Raw genomic sequence first — 25336 nt, 5'->3', positions numbered from 1 at the left:
CCCGTTATGTCTGGCATTTCTTTGGGGCCATATTTCGTGTCCGGATCCCCTGCACAGGGGATCTCAGGTTGTTCCTTAGCGCTTGGAAGAGAAATTTTCATTGGGCACCTGGGGGCCACGTCAAGGAGTTTCTGCCCTTCGTTGTTTTGTGGTTTCTCTGGATGGCTCGTAATGATGCAAAGCACCGTCAGTTGCGTATTTCTGGGGAGACTGTGAAGTCTCAGATTTTGTCTTATCTGCGTCTTGCCCATGCTGCTTTCATTGTTAAGCCCAAGCACTGGCTTGGTGCCTTTGAGGCGGCGAGATCGCTGGGAATTTTTGTTGCCTTTCAGCGGACCCATAGGTTAGCGATTGTCCGGTGGCTCTGTCCACCTCCTGGGTGCTTTAAGCTGAATGTTGATGGGAGTTCGAGGGGCAATCCTGGGGAGTCGTCTGTCGGTGGTGTTGTGCGTGATTCTTCTGGCAGGGTGGGGCTCTCCTTTAGCGAGTTTATCGGAGTCGGGACCAATGTTCGGGCGGAGCTTTGGGCGGTTTGTAGGGGCCTTCTTATCTGTTCCGATCTCGGTCTTTTTCCCCTTTGGGTTGAGACCGATTATCAGATTTCTCTTCAGATCCTGCGTTCTCGTCGGTGTCATTGGGACCTTCATCATACAGTCACTCGGATTCTGTTTCTTTTGAGGGGGCGGGCGGTTCATTTTTCACATATTTTCCGGGAGGGAAATTCGTTGGCGGATGCGTTGGCGGCGAGGGCTCATACCATTAGGGTTTATACCTTAGAGTTAGATCCTTCACTACCCAGACACATATTCATCCTGACCCGCTCGGATATCTCCGGGCTTCCCTACCTTAGATACAGATGTTCTTAGCTATTTGCAGCCTCTTCCTTTATTTGGATCTATTTCTATATATATATATATATAAATATATATATATATATATGTATGTATGTATTTTTTCCTTTGCAGGTACTGTCTCTTTGGAGTGCTTTGTTTCTTTGGATCTGGGTGGACTCTCGCACCTTCTCCATTGGTACTTTTATTTGGACCACCCTGTTCTCTGGCGGTCGCTCTCTGCAGGCTTCTCCTTGGCCGTCGCTTTCTATATTTTGTGTTCTCTTGCTGGGTTTTATGGTGGCTTTGGATGATCTCTCTCAGTGGTTTCTCTGACCCAGAGCTCCATTCATGTCGGGTTTTATATGTTCTCTGCTTTTGTTGCGTGCATTGGTGGCTCTCCATGTTATCTCTTGGCTACCTCTTATATCAATGTTCCAGTCACGCTTGGATTTATGACGTTATGAGCTCCATACGTTTTCACCTTCTTCTGGGGATTTGGAGTTTCTCTTACTTCAGCTGGATTGCGGTCCTTCATCTGTGCTTCTACTGTTTTGGCACAGTGCTTCTCCAGCCGGATATTTTTTTTATTGCGGGATCATTTACTGCAGACCGATCTCGGACTAGGATGCCCTTTTCATGTTGGACTTACAGTGACAGACGGCTCAGAGATGGGTACAATTGGTTGTCTTTTGCACCTACATCTGAGTCGGATCTTTACAGTTTAGACATGTTTCGATTTGTTTTGATGTATTTAGCGCTGCTCTTATATGTTCTTTTTTATTATGCGCTTTTCCTAGGGCTTAGATTTTGGCACATGTATTTGCCACCCTAGGTTTTAGGTTTTTATGTTTTATGTGTCGTCAGACTAGCTTTTAGAGAGGTCTTGGTATAGTTCCCCTCTCTTTAGGCCTTATCTTGTATTTTTTTTGTGTTTATATATACAGGTAGGGGTCCGCATAACCCCCCCGCTTCTGGTGGTATTTTATAAAAAAAATAATAATAATAAAACCCTAAACCCGAAACCCGAAACCCGAAACCCGAAACCCTAAGGCTCCCTATGAGGCATTGTGCTGGTGGAAGTGTAGACTGCAGAGTTAATGATCAAGATCTGAGACAGGATGAAGACCGCTCAGAGTCGGCAGAAGAGTTACACAGATCAGAGGCGGAGAGATCTTGTGTTTGCCATAGTGGATCATGTGTTCGTGAAGGTCGCACCATTGAAAGGTATGATGAGATTTGGGAAGAAGGACAGCTCAGTCCTAAATACATAGGGCCGTTTGAGATCATGGAGAGAGTTGAGACACTCGCTTATAGAAATGCATTATCGACGAATCTGGTGAGAGTTCATAATGTGTTTCATGTCTCCATGTTGCAAAAATACATGTCGAATCCTTAGCATGTGCTAAATTATGAGCCACTTCAGCTGACACCGAACCTGTCTTCCGAGGAAAGACCTACTCAGATATTGGACAAACAGGAGAGGAGGCTCCGGAACAAGGTGATCCACATGGTCAAAGTCAAGTGGATGAATTATTCCGAGAAGAAGGTTACTTAGGAGACGGAGATCGAGACCGAGATCGAGATGACAGGTTGTTACTCGGAGTTATTCGGTATGTTTTAAATTTCGAGGACGAAATTCAATTTGAGGGGGGGAGAATTGTAAGGTCAAAAAAATTCGAACTACGTAACCCGACTGCATGCAATCGAGAGTTTTACTTAAAATATGTGTTTAATGATTTTTATACATTTAATGCATGAATATTGCATGGGTATTTTAAAATTTCATGCATTAGGGTTTTAAGTTGCATTCGCGCTCGAACGATTAACGAAGACCGGGGATAATCAGGAAAATATTTTTATTGAATAATTAATTTTAGTTATTTAATTGAAGGTGTATTTAAGTGTGAATTTTGAAAATTGATCTTGGTTGGCTATTTTTACTCGTCGGACCGTATTTTAAAATGATACGCAAATTTTATCGATTCGGAGAACTTTTTGAGGGTTCGAGCAATATTTTCAAAAACGTACCCAAACGAAATATTTTTCGGTAGTGTTTTTGGGTTTTATGAGTTTATTTTAGTGCTTAGTGGGCTCAAAACCCTTTTAATCCATTTAATTTTTAATTAGGATTCATTAGTGCACAAATTTTCTACTTAAACATGACCTAATCAAACCCTAAACCTAATATACATCCTTGGCCGCCCCACACTCTCATTCAGCAGCCTCCACCTTCGAAAATCAACAGCCAGCATCGGTTTTCTCTCAAGCTTTCAAAAAAAGTTCTTCCCCGCCTCTCCGATGTGCGTTCTTCGCAAATACCTTCAAGTTTTTGAGCACGTATACGTTATGGCACGCCATGTATCTTCTTTTTCTAATCATTCATGATGTATATATGCTGATATGTGTGTCATGTATGAATATTTCTCGGCACTTGCATGTTATAACATTTATGCATTCGGTTTGTCATGAAATCCGCATGTTTTTCTTTACCATCTCACGTTTTGTTACCATGGTGCAAGGGATGCCGAGTAAAGGTCCTAAGGGGCTATACATGTCGAGGAGTATGGTGTCACTAGGCTGGAGTCGAGACTTGGTTGTGTATGTTGAAGGCCGAGAGGTTGTAGCGAGGCGTCTAGGGTTTACTTGTTATCTCTGAGCATTTGGGCATGCATGGTGTGTCGGCGGCCTTAGAGTTAGTCCAGTGGGGGTACTACATGGTCAGTCATGGTCCTAGGGTAGCTAGCTAGGGTCCGGCCTTTGTGATTCAGGGCATGGGTTGAAGGGTTAGCGCTAAAGGTTCAAGTAGGGTGAAGGGGAGCACATGCAGTAAAATTCCAGCAACATTTCGGGTCTGTTCGAGGGCCTTAAGTGGTCTGGTCTATGTGGTTTGGAGGATGGTAGGGCACAGTTGGGCCATGATTTAAGTTGTGAAAATTTTGGTTAAGTTTCGGGTTGATTCGGGTTAAAACCGGAAAAAATAAATTTTTCACCACAAATGCAAACTCGAGATTTCCGCAATCAATCCCTAAAAAATCACGTCCACATATAAGAATCCTTGAGATCTACTTGAAATACTAAAATTTATTTATTCTTTGGTTGAAAGTTCAAAACTCAACCCGAAAATTGTTTATCAGAATTAAGAAATTTTTAAAATGAAAGAACAATAAGAAAGGATGCATGAGATAGATTACCTCTTGATCAAAGTTCTCCTTTTCAAATTTCAGGCAAAACTCAGCTCTAATTTGGGCAATGGAGTACCTTGAGTCATCCGTTGCACAGTTCTTCAATAAACTACCTGAAGATTTAGATAAAGTTTATCAAATATTCCATATATATTTGGTATCCATATGTGTTGCAACAGCATACTTTAGGAGATAATTTATTGGTTATTTTCAGTAGGACAATATTTGATGAAGTTTAATCTTGGGCCTAATTAGGAAGATCAAAACAATTCCACCGCAGTTTACGACGACTAATGGCACCATATAAGTTAAAAATAATAAATAGACATGCATATAGAGTACAATAATTATTGAAGACACGAGGTTCACAAAGTCACATCGGTATCAGAGGATATTGGGACAACGTGGCCTTGTTAAAGTGAGGTGCACTACTAACGGGTCAATTAATACTCAAAGTAATACTAATATATTACAAAAAAATAATTATCAAATACAATTATCTAACTAAAAGAAGTTTGAAGTTCTATTAAATTTTTGAAGTCTCCAATGATGGTTTCTATGCTCAAATATCTAGCAATTTCTCTCAATATACACCAAATCTAATGTAAGTAAAGTCCATGCAACGCAACGCAACGCATGTGCAGGACCGGTAGTATAAATTAGATAACTAAGAAGGAAAAAAATGAGATCTAGATGACTAGAACATGAGTGTAAGTGAAAGAAAGAGGGGTTGGACCACCAAACCAACAGTGTGCATTTAATTTTGTATACAAGAAATCTTGTCTAAATCCCATCCAATTTCTTATCAAAATGCAAAACACAGGGCTAATGACCGGATGTTTGTTTGTTTTAGAGCCTGATGTTTAAAGACCAACACAAGTTTTTACAAATCTGAATTAAAATGCAAAGAAAGTCGAGCCCAATTATATTATAATGTATCTCGTATAAGTGGGTCTAATTTCTTTTTTCATCGATCTCAAATATATAATCTGATTTTTAGATCTATTTAATGTCGAATAAAAAATATTTTGGTTATAGTTTTCCGTGCAATAGCCCGAGAAGAAGGGATCCTTAAGCAGAGAAAAAAAGGCATAGCTTCGTTGAATCAATATTTTTTCTACATTTTTACCAATCTATCCTTTTTTAATTTATTATTTTTAATCAACTTAATTACTATTTATTAAATAAATAGTAAAATGAGAAATTTATTTATAAACCTTATTTTTACAATAACTTTCTAGGTCTATGTGAAAACACAATATATTGCTTACCTCATCTTGCGCTTCATGGTTCCTCATTCAGGTAAGCTCATATACCTCCTCAGTTGACGACCAGTTCTGGCTCTTTCTCAGACAGGTGTTTACTGCCGACTTCTCCTTTCCCAATCCCATCATCATTTGCTACTTTTCTGCTGAGTGTTTGGAGGCACCAGTTCCACTTCTCCTCCTTGCTTTTTGGTTCCTTGGAGAAGATAAATAATTTAATAGTGTTTTCTTGGATATCTCTGAAAATGCTTCACACATGCACATTTAATGTACAAAAAGGTTTAAATTTACATTTGTCATTGCTCTCGGCAGTATATTCCATGTTCACCTGGGCTCTTCTTTCTTGAAGTTGTAGGACAAACAGGTATTGTGTATAATTATAAGTCATGTAGGAGAGACGCACACTCAAAAGACCAGAATTATGAGTTTTATAATCATGGATGCTCCGTTAGCGTACAATGTAATTTTTGGCTGACCAGTCATTACTGTTTTTACAGTGGTGGCCTCGACTTTGCATCAGAAAATCAAGTTCCCGGTAGGAAATGATGAAAGTAACAAGGGATCAAAAAATTGCCGGAAAGTGTTATGTGGAGGAGGTAACAATTGGACAGAAAGCTATCAAGATGGAACACCCCATATAACCAGGGCCTGAAAGTTTTGATCAATTAAACTTAATAGAGGACATCGTCCAAGTCACGACCAAGGAGGAAAGTGAAAGGGTTGTTGTCTCTTCCCCAAACGGAATGGGTCGGATAGCCAAAATGTTAGAGGAGTCCTTGAGGGGTCGGCTCTTAGATTGCTTACATAAAAACAAGGAAGGTTTTGCTTGGTTCGAATTGGAGCTCATTGGCGTCCGAAAGGAAGTCTTTCTATTTCAATCGGACTTCATCGACTTTTAATTGACCCAGTCCTTTTATTTTGGAGGTGTGGGTCTCGGTAGGGCTCGGTTCGAGGTCCTCCTCTATGGATCGGATTGCCCGATTCTTCCGTTCGAAAGGAGGGGACATCCAGAAAATCTACGAACTTTTGTATGAGAGACTTATCAGGGGAAATCACCCTTAAGCCTAGGTTTGATTAGGCTAAGTGAAGGCACGGTAGACGCCTCTGAAGGCACGGAGGATTGCCGTAGCCGAGCCCATCAATTTCTTCATGCCTAGCCAATGATAAATTGCATCCCAGATTCTTTTTGCTAAAGGGCACGAAAAAAATAAATGGGCCATAGTTTCGCGCTCTCCTTTGCAAAGCACACACGATTTATCTTCCACAAAAGCAAGCCGATCTCGAGTAAATACAAAATAGTAGAAAGCTAGTAAATAATATCTTGGTGCCAAATAGTTTGATCAGAGGTTCAAAAATATATGATGTTCAAATTACGTAGTAAGTTGTCTTGAAATTAGAAATAGCCAAATTTCAGCATCAGTACTTTTTAACGATTCATGAAGAAATTGGAAGCAGCTGAATTATGAAGACTGCAAGGCAATTAATCTTCAACACTAAGCTGAATTAAGATAGATTCGCATTAGTAACAAGTCAAAACTCAAAATATTTTTAAAATAAAGAAGTCCAATGGATTTTTATACGCACTCAAGAATCCCCTGCAAGCCGATCGTAATTTCTATTGTCTACATTATATATATTTATTAAAATATTAAATTCGACATCCATTAGTATATTTGTATGTAGTCTGGCCGGTTATGGTCCCAAAAACTATCTAAATCGATCCCTACCAACAAACAATCCGCGGCATACTCGACACGAATTCTATTTTCAGTACCTATTTTTGAACATGTCAACTAACATACGGTTCAAATCCGTTACAAGATCTAATTAAAACCAAACAAAATATTTTTGACATTCAGAAAACAAAACAAAAATGGAGCTTGCTATCTAATTTCTGTAATGTAATTCACGATCCCAAAAACTTTTTGATCTCCAACAGAAATCGATATGAATACATATATACATCCACTCTGATTTGATAGCATTTTTCTTCTAAGAAAATAAAAGAAGATGGCCGGAGGTGGAGGAACGCATGCTTCCAGGGAGCTCGACCAGACACCGACATGGGCCGTTTCATTAGTCTGCGCCATCATTATTGTAATCTCTATACTTCTGGAGAAAACACTGCATAAAGTGGGAGAGGTACGAATTTGTATGTATAGCTATTATTTTTTGAATTCTAACCATCTAATCAATTAGGGATTTGACCGTGCATGGTTTTTGCCAATCATATTTAATTAACATGGACAAGTTACAGACAAAAGACACAGACATGCATGTAGATTCTTGGCTGATTTTTCTGACATTCTTTCTTTCCATTGTGACTTTAATCGCAATTAATTTTGTACTTACATTTTGTAGACTTTTGAGAGGAAAAAAAAGTATTCATTGGTGGAAGCTCTGGAGAAAGTTAAAGGGGGTAAGAGCAGCTCCAACTCTAATAGCTAGCCTCATATACATATTATGCATACTTTGACTCAATATATATATATTTTGCGCAGAGCTTATGGTTTTGGGGTTCATCTCGCTTCTACTAACATTTGGCCAAAACTACATTACCCAGTTCTGTATTCCCGAAAGGGTGGCAAACACAATGTTGCCTTGTGAATTAGATAAAGAATATCATGGGAGTGGTCACCGAAGACTCCTGTGGATGCAACGTAGAATCTTGGCTGCCGATAGTCCAGCCAAAGATTGTAAAAAGGTACCTAACTACGAGAAACAGCATATTGTTTAGCACACTCATATTTCTATTGATGCCACTAATAATAACAGGGGTACGTGCCACTAATTTCTGTCCATGGACTACATCAGCTCCACATCTTCATATTCTTTTTGGCTGTATTTCATGTCATTTACAGTGCCGCAACAATGATGCTCGGAAGGTTGAAGGTATTTTGTCTATAGCATGTGTGGTTTAGTCTCTTTCATATTGTGAAATTATTCATTGTCATCTCAGATTCGTGGATGGAAAGATTGGGAAAGAGATATTGTACATGAATATGATGTATCCAATGGTATCTATCTTCTTTTGTAAAAGCCAAAGAATACTTACTTTTCTTTTTAAACTCTATAAATGAACGCGCCATTAATTTTTGTGTGTATACAGATCCTTCAAGATTCAGGCTTACACATGAAACATCTTTTGTTAGAGGCCACACCAGTTCATGGATGAAAACACCTATCCTGTTTTATACTGTAAAATTCTCATATCTCATTTTCAAACACATATATAGCTCTTGTAAACTAAGCAAATGCAACTAATTTCGACAGGTCTGTTTCTTTCGTCACATATTATGGTCAGTTCGCAGAGCGGACTACCTAACTCTACGACATGGATTCATCTCAGTAAGTTCTCTAAGTACACTGTTCATAAATGGAGGATAATATTCCATCCATATTCAGATATTACTTCCATTTAGGTCCATTTGGCTCCCGGAACTAAGTTCAACTTTCAGAAGTATATCAAGAGGTCATTGGAAGATGACTTCAAAGTCGTCGTTGGAATCCCGTATGATATTTCTCCCACTTTATTATCAAATGATATATATAATTTTCTTACATAGAATAATATTTTTGTCCCACTCTCAGCCCAATATTGTGGATGACTACAGTCGTCTATCTGCTCGTAAATGTTAAAGGTATGTTCTTCCTTACCCTATTTTGTAATACTAGTTCCTGCAATTTTATCCGTTTATTTCACTGTCATTTCAGGATGGCATGCTATGTTTTGGTTGTCAATAATGCCTTTAGTGGTATGACTGCTTCACACTGGCCAAATTTTCTTAATCCCGCAAAATTTTAATACTGACTATTTGATTTGCAAAAGATGATTTTGGCAGTTGGAACAAAACTTCAATCAATCATAACACAAATGGCTATTGAAATCCAAGAAAGACACGCAGTAGTCCAAGGCATTCCTCTCGTACAAGTTTCTGATAGACATTTTTGGTTTAACAGGCCTAAGTTGGTGCTTCATCTTATCCATCTTACGCTCTTTCAGGTTGAATTTTTTGTCCTTGAAAATCTTTCAACTAATTTATAGCTTGTGACCATTCTTATATATCATCTTAATTTCTGGTACTGTTTCCTCAACAGAATGCTTTTGAGATCACGTACTTCATATGGATATCGGTAATGAATACATTTATTATTATCGATCTTCATAGATGTGACCATATCAATGGTTGAACTTGAAATAATGATGATGATGTGGTTGTGGTGCAGTATGAATTTGGATTGTACTCATGCTTTCATCGCAATTTCATTCTTGCCCTTATCAGAGTGGGCATAGGGTGAGTGAGGAAGTTTTCCTATTTGCGGAATTGTGTCAGTACGACTCCATATTGAATTGAATTTTGAAATTGATGGCAGGGTAGGAGTGCAGTTTTTATGCAGCTACATTACACTTCCACTTTATGCACTAGTCACACAGGTATGTGATGATAAAAATACTGATCATCTTTAAATTTTATTGACCTAATATTAATGAAACGCTAACGTTTATATATTTATGCTCGATCAGATGGGATCAAAGATAAAGAAGTCCATATTTGATGAACAAACTTCCAAGGCGTTAATGAACTGGCATAACAAAGTTAAGAAGAAAAATGAACGTGCTCAGCCAAATACACCACCACGTTCACCTAGACTAGGAGGAAGTCCCGGGGATTCACCAGACAATTCTCCAAATGCTGCAGCTGGATCAAATATTGAAATGGCCGATAAAAACTCCATATCCCCAAGACACGTGCCGGTCTGTACTGCCAATACGGACTTGTTGACCGGCCCATGAATATATATATATACTCCTTCCTTTAATTTTAAGTTTCTTTTCAACTGATCATATGTGTGTTGACAGCTAGATTGTTGTGTTGATATGCTAGTATACATTGTGTGCTATCTAGCATTTCATGTTGGAAAGATTTAGTAAGATATCAAATCTTATCCTATTTAAGTGGTTCATTATATGATAATTAAAATATTTAATTATGCACAAACTTTATTATATCTACTTGACCAATAATTTGTAAAAATTTAGATGCCCAAAATTATATATTGATAAATTATATCTTGATAAAATTATATTTTGATGACTTTATCATCTCTTGAAATTCAAAATATTTCATCGTGATAAACCACATTTTAAAATTCTGACTTAACGATTATGATACGAGTTTTATGATGGGGTCCCTAAACATACGTGTCAAAAGTTGCACAATACCATGAATTGTGAGGTTTGAAGTACTTAATTAGAAGACTCGATAATTAAAAGAAATTCAAATATGTGTTCAATATTTTCTTTATATTCAATGTTCAGATATAATATTGCATTCACTATTATTTTATTAAGTTTAAAACTTGAGTAAGTTTCTTAAATTAGATATCAGAGCCAATTCTACATTTGCCTTGATTCGATTGACCAAATTTTTTTACAAATATAATTTTTTAAATAATTTGCGACAATTTTCGAAATTCAATCCAAATTGGTAAAAAAAAAACTACCTTTAAAAGCAACGCCACTGGCTGCCATACGTTACACAACTCCGACGATCGGAACCATTGGATGAGATCCCGTGTAGGGGCGACCAACTTATGCCATTGGTTGGATATCTAAAGCGTTATTGCCAGAAAATAGCGCCTCCAGCCTACGCGTTTTAAGGTCGGTTGTAGGCCGATTTCCGACCAATCTACGACCCTTAAGAGAACGACTATGGAGGTTAAATGTCGTCCAAAAAGTGGTTTTTTTAAAAAATAATATTATTTTAAAAAGTATATATTAAAATATAACAAAATGTGGGATGCTGTAAAAATATTGCAATCCGGAAATCTGATTTCCGGATTCAACTAATTTTTATTTTTTTTAAATATTTTTTTAAGAATCCGTGACTATGTCACGGATTCAATGAATCCGTGAGCTCCCTCCTTTAAATTAGCTCACCTCCTTTGTTCATTCATCGTGAGCTCTCGTTCTTCATTTTCCTCAATTTGCTTTCGATAACCGAGAACTTCTTTCGAACACCGAGCACGTCTCTTTTCAGTACCGGTATTCCGAAGTTTTCGTTTATTCATTAGCGCAAATCTTCGGCATTTTTTCAGAATATTAAAAGATAACGATATTATTTTTGTTTATTAAATTTATTTTTTTTCGTTAATTATAGTTGTTTTAAGTAATAACAATAGTTATAATATTAATTGTATTATTGGATTATAATACTATAATTTAGAATTGTTGAATTACCGAGCTTAGAATTTAGAACGCATCATAGTAGTTTTAAGTAATAATAATATATATATTTAATTTAATTACAAATATTAGAATATTAATTGTATTTTTGTAATTATTTGTAATAAAAATTGTATTATTGGAATAATTATAATATTAATTGTATAATTGTATAATAATGAAACATAATATTTATAATATTAACTATACTTAATTTAATTAAAATAAATGTATACGTACTAATGTATTTATTATAATAACTATTACTAATGTATTTATTAATAATTATAATATTAATTGTCAAATTGTATAATAATGAAATGTAATATTTATAATAATATTTGTATTATTGGAATAATTATAATATTAATTGTATAATAATAACTATACTTAATTTAATTACAATAAATGTATACGGACTAATGTATTTATTATAATAACTATTACTAATGCATTTATTAATAATTATAATATTAATTGTCTAATTGTTTAATAATGATACGTAATATTTATAATAATAATTGTATTATTGAAATAATTATAATATTAAATGTATAATAATAACTATACTTAATATAATAATGAAACGTAATATTTATAATAATCATTGTATTATTGGAATAATTATAATATTAATTATATAATAATAACTATACTTAATTTAATTATAATAAATGTATACATACTAATGTATTTATTATAATAATTATTGCTAATGTATTTATTAATAATTATAATATTAATTGTTTCAATAATCCATACTTGTAACAATAAAATCCTATTATTCTTCCTCTAAGTGATAAATGATTGATTGCAAATATATGGTAGATATCTTCTCTATAAAGGACCAGAAATACCTTGTTTACGTATCATTAGAAAGTGCATTAACATAAATACAACAGTAAGAAGCGGCAGTACAAAAGTGTGTAAACTATAAAAACGAGTCAAAGTGGATTGTCCCACACTAGCACTTCCGCGCAATAATTCTACCAAAGGGGATCCTATTATAGGAATAGCCTGAGGTACACCTGTTACAATTTTCACCGCCCAATAACCAATTTGGTCCCAAGGTAAGGAATAACCAGTTACGCCAAAAGATGCGGTCAATACTGCCAGAACCACACCTGTAACCCAAGTCAATTCGCGAGGTTTCTTAAATCCACCGGTGAGATACACACGAAAATAATAATGATACGTAATATTATAATAATAATTATATTATTGAAATAATTATAATATTAATTGTATAATAATAACTATATTTAATATAATAATGAAACGTAATATTTATAATAATAATTGTATTATTGGAATAATTATAATATTAATTGTATAATAATAATTATACTTAATTTAATTACAATAAATATATACGTACTAATGTATTTATTATAATAACTATTACTAATGTATTTATTGTAATTACATGTTATACTTTTTATAACAAATAACTATTACTAATAAATAACTATTACTATTGTAAACATTTTATAACTATTACTATACTTAATAATTATTACATGTTATAATAAATAACTATTTTGTAACTATTATAATTATATGTTATAATAAATAGCTATTTCTAATGTATACGGTTTATAACTATTATTATACTTAATAATAATTATTACTAATATATTTATTATAATTACTTGTTACGTTTTATGAAGTATTATTGATTTTTATAAGGAATTATTTAATATACAGTAATTAGTTTTATTATCAATTTGTCATCAACATGTACGTTTCTTTTTTTCGAGCCGAAAGTTGCAAATAAATTTTGTTTACTATAAATTTTGTTTATATAAATTAAAATATAATATTTGTTAACTACTGAATTTTTGTTTGCAAGATGGCTGAAAATACGGAGAATGTGTGTATTTGCGGGGTAGACACATATCAACTAATATCAACGCTGAAAACATGGATGCAATAATTCCGCCACGTCGGTCTGACAAATGTCTTTGGAGATTGCTTAATGCTGGGATTCACCTCCGTGTCCGCCTATGTCTTGCACGCATGGGCTTCTATGGTGTCATTCAGTGTGGTCCAATTAAATATTATGATAATCATTTGCTTACAGCCATTGTTGAGAGATGGCGTCGTGAGACACACACATTTCACCTTACCGTGGGCGAGGCAACAATCACCGTGCAGGACGTTGCCCTTATTTGGGGGTTGAATATTGATGGCATTCCCATCACTGGTGTAGATACCGCGTACAACAAACATACTTTACAACAGCGCTGCGCTATTTGGTTGGGTTTTACGCACACATCTTCTCAGATTAAAGGTGCACATCTTTATCTGACCGCTTTGCTAGACCATTTCCTAAATAACATGATTAATGATCAAAGCACTGAAGAAGACGTGGCACAATATTCTCGTTGTGTTGCATTAATGATCATTGGTGGATGTATGTTTCCGGACTCGGAAGGTGCTGCTGTGAAACTTATGTATTGCAGTTCATTGAGGACATAGAATTAGTGAATACGTATAGTTGGGGTTCTGCTGTGTTGGCATATCTTTATAGAGAGTTGTGCGACACATCAATGAGATTAAATGTCAATTTGTGTGGCCCAGTTAAGATATTGCAGGTATTGTACACTTCTACGGTAATTATATTTGTTGTATTTATTTTTTCGTATGATTTGACTATTTCTGTTGTATGTTATCGCAGATTTGGGTGTGGTCTAGAATTACTCTTCTTTGCTCTGATAGAGCTCAACAGGTATCTATTTCACAAGAGCAGGCTGCAGATGTGCTTCAGGGTCTACCATTCTCACCATACGGCGCACGGTACTAATAAGAAATAATTAATCGTTACCATCAGCATTAACTATTTATTTAGAGATGCAAAATTACTTACGTCGTATTGTTGTATGTTTTTCAATTTTTTTATTTTCATTTGAAGTTGTTGCTGCAACATTTGTATTTCAATAGTGTATACAAATTATTATTGATTTTTTAAAAGTGTGGAATATAGTGTTTGTGATTTATTATTATTTTACTAATAAATTTACGGATAAAATTATAGTAATGAAAAAACATAAGTATAATTCCTAAATCAAGTCAAATAAGTCAACACACTTGATATTAAAACATCTTTATAACAATAAAACACTGAATACAATTAACACACCCGTCGATGTCCCTTTATTTGCATTCTCAAAATGATGATCATCTTCTCCGTCACTTGATGTAGCATAAAAATCATCATCGCTATTCATGCCATGATGCGAACTGTCTCCAAATAAATCATCTTGCTCATCCATGTGTTCTGTAATTGGGGCGGGAATATTTGCAGCCTCAGCAGAACTATCAAAATGTCTGACATTTGTGGTATTTTCTTTAGGAGCCCATGAATTTAAATCCAATTGGCCTCTTCTACTAGAACCACATGCAACATCAACTCCTGATGGAATCGTGATATGATGATCCCAACCCCCTGAGGTAAAATCCAATTCTCGTGTTCTATTCATCCCCAATGCATAGTCTTCTTCAGTGTGAGTCGTGATATGGTGATCCCAAGGACCAGTGTCGATCCCAGAGTAGGTTTGAGCTGATTGTTCATCGACGTGATATATAGAAGATCCCGCTTCATTCAAACCTATTGTTCCCAAACCTTGCGTTATTACTGGCATGACTGCATCAAAATCGTAATCACTTACGTTCTGTAATACTGGCGATGAATCAACATACAAGTACATGCAATCCAGTGTCGGCAACTCAAACATAAATTGTAGACTATCATCATCTGTGATATAGACATGCTCTTCAATGTAACGAGACAACGAGCTATAACAATATTTCGTTGACAATTTGATGCAGAATTTTAATGGGTCGATCTCCAGCTTGCGATGCACATAATTCACCAATTGAAAAAAAGTAGTAGAGCGAGGGATTTTAATGGGCCTGGTCGCGGGGATACTATATCCAACCCTACCATCTTCAATAATGACATAGCCACCTACTTTAAGTAAATCCCTGACAGTATCCATGTCTGTGAGAAATATAAAACATAATTAATATTAAAAATATAAAATATAACAAAATTATATAAAATAGTATAATGCAACCGAAAAAAATTATAATTACATTAATACAACATAAATAATACAATTAAAATACAAGAAATTATTGAAATTACCTTTTCAAATGTCGTTGTACGAAATTTGTAATTAAATGAGCTACCGGAGTTTAATATCTGCAATTAATTACAAACATTATCAGATATAATATACAGAAAACAATTCAATATAGAAAGAAAAAAATATAGATTCGACTTAGACTCGGCGTAATTCTCCCAAATTCTGTTACTCAGCACAATTCTCCCAAATCAAATTCTGAATTGCTGAGACTCGGCGCAATTCTCTAAAATTCTAAGATTCAACAGAAAACTATCAAATCAAATTAGGAATTCAAATAATCACACGATCAACGCAATTTATAAAGGGATGAGAATCACAGATTCTTTATAGCTAACAAAAAATACCACGGAGTGAAGAAAAATAAAGAGCTGCGCAAGAAGAATGCCGAAAACTTGAGCTGAAGGACTGATGAATTCACCAAATACTCGGTGCAATTTTATTACATAATTTTCAAAAATTTTTTGTATATAACCACACAAATTAATTTGACAATAAAAATTAATATAATTTACTTATATTAAACTTTTAAGGAAGTTATTTCAAAATATATAGCTGGATAAAAATATTTTAATTAGAATTATCAATTTTTTATATTACTTTGCATTAACATAAATATTTTTATAATATTATATAAATTATATTAAAGTGTCCAAAGTTATAGAGTAACTAAACACTATTTCATATATAAATTTTTTTAAAAAACATAACAAAATACTTTATAATTTCATTAGTATTAAGTACAATAATATTAACTCATTCTTATATTAGATTAATTTAATTATATTAAAAATATAACCTTCAAATATTTCAAAAATCACAATATCATATTTATTATTTTTTTAATATTTCAACTATTTTTTAATATCGCGATTAATATTAAAAATATAATATTTAACTAAATTATACTTAATCATATAATGTTAGTGAACAAAATTATAATTACATTAATATAATATAAATAATACAAACAAAATATTAAAAAAATTACTTCAATTACCTTCCCCGACGTAATTATACGGAACTTGTAATAATATCAACGGACGGAGCTAATATCTGAAATAAATGACAAGTATTATCAAAAAAATTACACAAAAGAAAATATTAATTCTTAATATATAATTATAATATTATAAATGAAATTAAACATTACCTCTTGATATATCTTTAAATGAAAAGGATGATAAAATCAACAAATAATATTAATACAAGATCGAATTAGAAAAGATGGATTTCGCATAAGAATCGGATGAATGCGAGAATGATTATCGAGAAGAAATATTTTCGGATGAAATGAGAGGAAAGGGTACGATTTGAAGGAGAGGAGCGTTTCTATTTAAAGTGGGAATACACACGGATTCAAAAATGGCTGAATCCGGTGCAGTGCACTGCGGATTGTACTAGTTTTGTAAAACTTTTCATCTTGCAACATTTTTATAATTATTTTTTAAATTTATAATATTTTTAAAAAAAGCCCTCCAAAAAGTCCCTGTCATGATGGCATCGAGACCCGACCTTGAATCGTCGTCGTCTGGCTTGAATTCACAAAAACTGATCTCTGCTTTTGTGTGATTTAGGGACATTTTTATCATTTTTCGGCATACGATCGACAAGACAGAAAGGAGCAGAGAATGGTCATAAGTGGTCGGTTGTCCATGGGTGATGTTCGATGGTTGGTGATTTTGTCAGAGAAGGTGGTGGCGAAAAAGACCTAATTTAGGGCTAGCGTTTTTAATTTCGAAAAATTGTGGAAAATTTGTAGTTTTTACAAATTGGGGTTTTTCCAATTTTAGAGACTATATGTAATGCCCGAGATTTTATACCGTGTTAAATTAAGATTATTGATTTTTAATCGAGATAATTATGAAAGGGCTAACCGAGACACGAAATGAGATCGCGTGTGAAATTGATGTGCGAGGACAGTCGCATCGGCGCACATGCGCCAAACAGGCAGAAGACCTCGCGCATATGCGCGGAAGATGTCGCGCATATGCGCGAAGCCTACGCGAGGAACTCCAAAGAGTCTCGCGCATATGCGCGGAGATGAGTCGTGCATATGCGCGAGGCAATGTGCAGGATACGCGCGGAGACCGATTGTCTCGCGCATATGCGCCGATTGGGGTCGCGCATATGCGCGAGACGTGTGCTACAAATATTGAGCCACTCGTCCTTGTGCATAAATTCGATTTGCGATCAATCCGTCCGTTAGATTTTAAATCTGACTTCGGTACCGTGTTCCTAGCAACGACAGCTACTACAGGACGTAAGTTTTATTATGTTTTGACATGTTTTGAAATTATGATGTTGTAGGAATTGAATACACGTCATATATGTTGTTCTTGACATGTTAGACAGCGTAGAATCGAAGTCAGATTAAGAAACGGATATCATGTGGAATTGTTATGAATTCCAGAGTTAAATTGACTGAGATATGATGTCAGATTCGTACGGTGGTTGATTATAAGTTATTGGAATTATTATATACTGGTGTGGTATCACCGGTATCGCAAGATTGTACTGTTGTACCGTCAGAATTTGATAAGACGGGGATGTTTTGATTTGAATAGAATATTGATACAATATATTGATATTGTCATTGCCAGATTGAACATTTACAGACTTTGAGTCGAGACTTCGATTGTATCTGAGCGACAGCAAGAAAGGTATAAATAAATGTTGATTCGGGATTGCACAACTCGAGTTAGGTTTGACTTGAGTTTCCCAAAATCACATACTTTATGTTATTGCATTGATATTTGCAGATTATCAGATTGATCTGTTTAGTCTATTGAATTATGGCAGAGCCAGAGTTTGAGTCTAGGGCAGATCAGCCTAGCTAGGGCAGAACCGCCGAGTCTTTGTCAGAACCGCGTAGACTCTAGACTTACGGTGTATCGATGAGCTTAGATGTAGATCAACGTCTATTGTAGACATTCGATACAGCATACCAAAGTCTAAATTAGATCGGGATCCCTAGGTTAGAAATAAGTGGAGATAAGATAATAAGTCATTGACTTAAATACAGATTCTTATTGATTCATGTAGTCAGATTAGATACATGTTTTAATGATTGTTTATGCTGTTATATATGTTTTATATGATTGCATTGATACATTGTTTATACTGGGATATTTATATCTCACCGGAGTTATCCGGCTGTTGTCTTGTCTGTATGTGTGCATGGCAACAGGTGTTACAGGTTCAGGGTCACAGACGTGAAGAAAGATCGAGTTAGAGTGGAGACTACGGACTTGGACTAGAGTTAGGGTTTAAACACTTGTTATATAGTTGTTAAATTTTAGTTGAGACTGATTGTATATAGTGCAAGATTTGTACTTTTAATACTGACGTGTATGTTAAGATGTATGTCATTATGTTCCGCATTTTCACAAAAAAAAATAATAAAAAATTTAGACCTTGTTTATTATAATTAAGTAAATTAGTCCCAATAACGATTAATAAGATGATTAGCGTCCGGGTCCCCACACTATAGCTGGTAAAATATTTTAGAATTTTGAATTTTTTAAATTATTTGAAGTTTTGAAATATTATATTACCATTTTTCAAAAAAAAATATTATATTACCAAAATCATTGATATTTTGCATGTTTAAATTATTTGGATAATATATGTTAAATATTGTTATTTGTTTCTTTATCGTACATAATTAAAAATTATGTTAATTTTTATATGCAAATGAGATACTTGTTCATATTAAATTATGTTTGATTCCATATGAATAAATTAAGCTAAAATTTTGACTTATAAAGATCATAATATGGATAATTAGGTGATAATAATTATAAAATACAAAGACAAAAACTTGTGTAAGACGGTCTCACGGATCGTATTTTGTGAGACAGATCTCTTATTTGGGTCATCTATGAAAAAATATTATTTTTTATGCTGAGAGTATTAATTTTTATTAGGCAAAAACTTGTGAAAGACGGTCTTACGGGTCGTATTTTGTGAGACGGATCTCTTATTTGGGTTATCCATGAAAAATATTACTTTTTATGCTAAGAGTACTACTTTTTATTGTGAATATCGATAGGGTTGATCCGTCTCACAGATAAAGATTCGTGACATCGTCTCACAAGAGACCTACTCTTTTTATTATGAATATCGATATGGTTGATCCGTCTCACAGATAAAGATCCGTGAGACCGTCTCACAAGAGAGCAAAAACTTGTGTGAGACGGTCTCACGGGTCATATTTTGTGAGACGAGTTTCTTATTTGGGTCATCCATGAAAAAGTATTATTTTTTATGCTAAGAGTATTACTTTTTATTGTGAATATCGGTAGGGTTGACCCGTCTCACAGATAAAGATTCGTGAGACCGTCAAGAATCTTCACTAACATCTATTAGGAAAGGGTTTTCTAGTTCTCATCGAGTTGGAAAATGTTCCCTGATTATTTTACGTATGTCGCCTTTCATATTATACATATATCTTATTAAAAATATCTCCTTTTCAACATCTAATAGAGATGTCTATTCATTTGGATCAACCAACACATAAGCCGGGGATCAATTTATTTAAATTCTGCAAACCTCAAGGACTGATAATCACAACAATAATCTACTAAAAAAAGAACGTTTAACTTGACTTCTAAATTATATATGGATCTGGTATGATTTCTTGCACTATAATAATCTCAACATTCTTAGAAACAGTCCATCCTAGTGATCGCTCGCGAATAATTCTTTGTTTCTTCTTGTAATCACACTACAATGTGTACGTAGCCATCTTCTGAAATTTACATGGTAGTATCTAGCATCCAAAGAGATTGACAATCGTTCGAGGAAGACCACATTTTTAAGGATATACAATATAAGATTATACTCATTCTGTGTTGCTCCAAATCCACTAAAATCCACCTCTTTCAACTGAGTGTGGGGCCTGACAACTCTCTACTCGTTTTCCACTAAATGTTTGATGCAGTTAAAATAAATGAGTCGCGTAGACTGCGCACGCGAGATCCGATTGGTTAGTAAACTAGTCCGCTTGGCCCGTAAATGAGCTCACATGGCTGGTAAACGGATCCACGTAGACAATACACAATTAATTTGCGAGACGTCACATGCATCACGAAAACTCGTCAAGTGGGCGTCGGGAGGGTTCCCAACGTAGACACTCAGACGCTCAAGTCAGTAAGCAGTTCAAAGAAAACTCAGAGAACTAAAGAACTTTTATAAAAAAAATGAGAGTATACCTTGAATTGTGTGGGAGTTCCTCTATTTATAGATTTTTAGGAGTGCTTAATGGGCTTGGACTTTTGCAATCACAAGCCAAATTTTGGGCCTCAATAATGTCAAAACTAAACAAATAACTAATTGAATTAGGATTATTAAATTGGGCTTATTCTTATTAGTCCAACAAATAATTAATCGAGTTGGATTAAATAATTATATTGAGCTTGTATCCATCATAGGCCCCCACTCTTGAGCGGTGCAATTAAGTGGAGGTGATCGAGAGTTTAAATTATGTGCCGAAATCAATCAAGCAAAGATTTAATTTATTATGCAGGTTTTGGGAATGATTTTATTTCCTTTTTTTGAAGTAAATGAGATTTTTATTTGCGATATATATGTATATATTTATATATTTTTGGAATGATTTTATTTCCTTTGATTTGTTATGAAAAAATCTCCCACCACTATAAATATGAGTAGGCGTGAAATAAATCAAAAGAAGACAAAACAATTGCAAGAAGAATTCTGAGTGGACCGAATTTGCAGACATGAGTATGCATTGTCTTTTTCATCTTTTTATTACTTTTGTATTATTTTGACTTTTGAAGCTTGCATTGTTATTTTCATCTCTTTGTATTGTGTCTTGGACTAAGACTTTTCAAACTGTGTCCTACTATAATTTGATAATCATCTTTCCATTCTTTCATATTTGAATTAAATGAGATAGCTTTCTCCTCTGTGCCTTTTTTTATTTATTTCTTTGTTTGGGTTTTTAATTGGTGTATGGCGGAATGAGGGAGTCGGCAGAATTGCTCTATTTCAAATGCTGATGTGATGTATTTCTAGCGACTTGGCGGATATGGAGATGAGTCGTTCACTGCTGGAGAGAGGGATGATTGTTTGCGTTCGGTCGAAAATGCGGTGGGTCATCGATGCTTGTCGTGGTTGGGTATGGTGGCAGCACTGTGAAAATCTTTTTGTTCATGGCAGCGAAGATGGTGGTGATGGTCATTCAGTATTCTTCGGTGACCTGGCTGTGGTTGTGGAATGGTCTGCTTTGACATGGATTTCATCCGCAATGTTGGTGGCATGTTGCGGCAGTGGCACTGATGATCGTATGGCTGCTACTTGAGGCGGGGAGCATACCATATGAAGATGGTCGTACCGTGGTGAGTTTCTTCTCCAAGAATTGGCTCTCGGGCGGTGACGGCAGCGGCGGGACCTTTAATCAAAGGTGGTGTCGCTTTTCAACTGTTAAGAGAAAAGGACATTCTGGTTTGCGACCCAGGAGGCGGAGATGGTCTTGCGATGACGTTCGTGGATCAGAGCCGTGGTGGACGAATTGCTCGTTGGGGGAGACCAGTGGCATGTTGGAGACGAGATGCAGCAATGACAATGATCGATGGTGATAGAAGGCTAGAGTTTTGTTAGGGTTTCATGGTGCTTGTTGCCTCATTATTGTTATTATTATTATAAAAAAGTACGAAATTTATACATACATATATATATATATATATATATATATATCTATATATACACACACACACACATATACATATTTTGAGTATGCTAAATATTTCGACCCTTCAAGCTGACGCGTTGTGAAATTGTGATTGATATATTTTAAGGTTGGGGGAAATTTCACGTTTTTCAGTTTTTGAGATATCTGTTGATTTTATACATGTCCCTTTATTATTTGAGAAATGACCCCGCAATTAAATGATGATGACTTTAAAAAAAATTTAAAATTTTTATTTGCATGACATGTACTGTTTGTAGGCATTTTGATAAATAAGAAGAAAAAAATTGAATATTTTGTGCAGGTTGTGCTCCTCGAGGGAAGGAGTATTCCTTGCTAATGGCCAATCGTCGGTTTAACCGAATTTCCATAAGTGGCTCTGGCTCCAGTGATGATTCTGATAGTTACTCTTCAAAGTCGGATGCGTCCGACTTCTCGGGTAGTTCGGCCTCTTCTGGTGACTCACAGACTCGATCTCTAGCTCTCATGGGTTTCTTAGGGGACATACGCCATTAGAGACTCCTTTGTTGGATGATGACCTTAAATCTAGCGAACATTTAGGCTGTGAGGTTAGAGATGCTCTGACTATCCAAGATGTGGGGGGTTTGCACAAAGTACTTGGAATACCACCTGAGTGTGACGTTAAGATTTCGGGGCCTCAAGATGACTGTCAACCCTCCGTCGCGTCATTTCACCCTTTTCCTTGAATACTTTACTGGTGGACTATCGTTTCCTCCGCAACCTCTTCTATTGGAATTGGTCGAAAGCCTTGGTATAAGCTTTAGTCAATTGACCCCAAATGCCGTTATAGTTTATTCAGTGTTTTGTCATAAGATGAGGGAAATTCGCATGCCTTTGTCTGTAGAATTGTTCCATTCACTTTTCTTGACGCGTAGGAGCAAAGCAGGCTCGTTTGTTTACTTTCAACCTCGAGCCAAATGTAAATTTTCTCCTAGAAGTTTTTGGAAATCTCAATTTTTTTATGTTAAGGATTGCGGGTGGGGGATACCCGTGGTTTTGAGTTCGGGAGTTCGGGTGATTGCGACGAGAGGGACTCACCGCGCACTTCAACTTCAATGTCGTGACTTAGGTCTTTTTGAAGAATTTTTTAATCCTAGGAATTAAATGACTGCTGGTATTAAAAAAAAATTTTGTACTCTGTGTTTGTTATTTTTTCATTCTCCATATTATTTTGCACTAGAATTTGCTGATTCTCTCTCTCTTATAACCTTTTCGGCCACCTGTATATGTGCATGTGATAGATTTGATTTGGCAACGATCCGGGCTCGCAAGGCCACTATGGGGAGGCGTTCCCCACTTGCTGTGGATAGTAGATCGCTTGAAAATCGGGATGTTCATGACTTTCGTGACCCTATCCGTAGGGGGATCCCACCGGCACATTCTGAGCATGTCCATAGGTCGGGTTCTAACTCACATAAGAAAACTAACTATTCGCCATCAAACATAACTTTGGAGATTAGGCCTGCGAATGGGGGAGGAGGAGAGGCGAAAAAACGAGGTCATGAATGGGTGCAAAAGAAGATTGATGAGGAAGCACAAAAGAATCCTAAGAGGATCCGTGCGGACGATCAAGGAGCACCTTCCAAAATTCCCCGTGTTAGGCATATCTTTGTCGATGGGGTGAACCATAACGAGAAGGCTGACTCTTTCTGGGATTTAGATGATCCGGAGATTGGATGGAAGAAAGGACGGAGCATTGTCGGAGACTATGACATGGTCCATCTAGTGTCGGTGTCCACGGATTCATTTTCTCATTCCCTTGCCTGGAATTCGTGTCAGGTATTGTGCTTATTATATTAGAATCTTGCATGTTTTGTCCGCTTTAAAATTGTTTGTTATGCTATTTGTAGGGTTTGTCGTTAGCTAGTGTTGTGCGAGTTCGGGAGGAAAGGCTGCGCAATTGTCAAGATAAGCTGCACGAGGAGGTTGCTCAATTGAAAGAAGAGAATTTTCGTCTTACTCAAGAGAAATAAAAGATCAATGTGGAGCTTCTGCAAGTACAGGGAAAGCTTGCGGACAAGTTAAAAGGTTTTACAATCCTCGAAGAGAAGTATTCTACTGAAGTCAAGACTTGTGGTCAATTCCTTGACTCCGAGGCGGGCAATAATCTTTTGAAAAGGACTGAGAAGAAAGGCGCTCAAAATTTCAAAGCATCCTCTGCATTTAGAGAGGAGGTACTTGATCGTGCCATGATCATTCATGATGAGGTAGTTCTCGATTGTCGAAACCAACTGAGGAAGAAACTTATGCCTGAAGAGATAGTGATGATGATTGAGCCCAGTGTCTCAGAGGTGGGTGGAGGCTCCATGGTTTATGTCCCTCCGGACAATGCTGAGATGATTCAAGCCTTGGATCTCCACCCTATTGAGGGGGAAGCATAGCGTTAAGTAGCATTTATTATTATTCCTTAGATATACTTATTTTCATTTGTTACTTATCGCAATGTTGTTTATTGTGTTTTCGCATGGATTGGATAGTCGTTTCATTCGAGCATTGAGGTTGTTCAAATTTCATATTTGATGACTTCATTTATAATTTTGCTTCTTACAGTGCGATATGTGGTAGCTTTGTTTGTGATGACGTAATGCTTGTTTTCATGTGTACTTGGGTGGGGATCAATCTCCCAAGATTTTGTCTCAAAGGAAAGTCCTAAACCCCCATTAAGGGTGGTGAGGTATCCCGGGACTTGTTTCATCGTTTACCTTCTCCAGAGCAGTCATGTCGGCAATCCCACTAGGTTGGCCAAACCTCTTTTTTTTTGGGAATCTTCGACGACTACATGGGTAGGTGGCGATATAAGCATACGTACTTGGAGTATTTCACATGAAAAAAGTCCTTGCTAACAATGGATAACAACTGACAATCTTATTGAATATTATAATGGTGGAGATACATGATGACACAAGAGATAACAAAACATAACCTATTTTTTTTTTCACCCACGTC

The 25336-nt window shown here is 35.7% G+C and overlaps 2 protein-coding genes and 1 long non-coding RNA gene across 3 annotated transcripts; 2 read left to right on the top strand and 1 right to left on the bottom strand.

Annotated features, from left to right (window-relative positions):
• The first annotated feature begins 7118 nt into the window (after window positions 1–7118).
• LOC142524545 (MLO-like protein 9) lies at window positions 7119–10198 on the top strand. Its single transcript, XM_075628579.1, has 15 exons — window positions 7119–7422; window positions 7642–7699; window positions 7782–7984; window positions 8056–8172; window positions 8240–8297; window positions 8390–8478; window positions 8554–8628; window positions 8703–8791; window positions 8872–8921; window positions 8995–9035; window positions 9110–9283; window positions 9379–9414; window positions 9508–9575; window positions 9655–9715; window positions 9806–10198. Exons 1-15 carry the CDS (start codon window positions 7291–7293, stop codon window positions 10073–10075), a joined length of 1521 nt encoding a protein of 506 aa, XP_075484694.1. The 5' UTR covers window positions 7119–7290; the 3' UTR covers window positions 10076–10198.
• A 4931-nt stretch (window positions 10199–15129) lies between these two features.
• On the bottom strand, window positions 15130–16811 carry LOC142524065 (uncharacterized). The gene is made up of 3 exons (XR_012814820.1): window positions 16655–16811; window positions 15657–15888; window positions 15130–15509 (listed from the first exon to the last, which is right to left on the bottom strand). It is a non-coding gene; the product is annotated as an uncharacterized LOC142524065 (long non-coding RNA).
• Window positions 16812–23625: 6814 nt separating this feature from the next.
• LOC142525049 (uncharacterized) lies at window positions 23626–24928 on the top strand. Its single transcript, XM_075629219.1, has 2 exons — window positions 23626–24169; window positions 24241–24928. Exons 1-2 carry the CDS (start codon window positions 23669–23671, stop codon window positions 24361–24363), a joined length of 624 nt encoding a protein of 207 aa, XP_075485334.1. The 5' UTR covers window positions 23626–23668; the 3' UTR covers window positions 24364–24928.
• The last annotated feature ends 408 nt before the right edge of the window (window positions 24929–25336 follow it).

Source organism: Primulina tabacum, chromosome 14, assembly GCF_025594145.1.
Source record: "Primulina tabacum isolate GXHZ01 chromosome 14, ASM2559414v2, whole genome shotgun sequence".
NCBI lineage: Eukaryota > Viridiplantae > Streptophyta > Magnoliopsida > Lamiales > Gesneriaceae > Primulina > Primulina tabacum.
The sequence above is the reverse complement of the archived record's forward strand: the minus strand, read 5'-3'. Positions and strand labels throughout refer to the sequence as shown.

Coding starts and splice junctions, on each gene's coding strand:
- LOC142524545 (XM_075628579.1), top strand. CDS start 7,291: ATGGCCGGAGGTGGAGGAACGCATGCTTCCAGGGAGCTCGACCAGACA. Junction 8,479..8,553: donor CACCTATCCTGTTTTATACT/GTAAAATTCTCA, acceptor TAATTTCGACAG/GTCTGTTTCTTTCGTCACAT. Junction 9,716..9,805: donor TTTATGCACTAGTCACACAG/GTATGTGATGAT, acceptor ATGCTCGATCAG/ATGGGATCAAAGATAAAGAA.
- LOC142525049 (XM_075629219.1), top strand. CDS start 23,669: ATGGGGAGGCGTTCCCCACTTGCTGTGGATAGTAGATCGCTTGAAAAT. Junction 24,170..24,240: donor TTGCCTGGAATTCGTGTCAG/GTATTGTGCTTA, acceptor TGCTATTTGTAG/GGTTTGTCGTTAGCTAGTGT.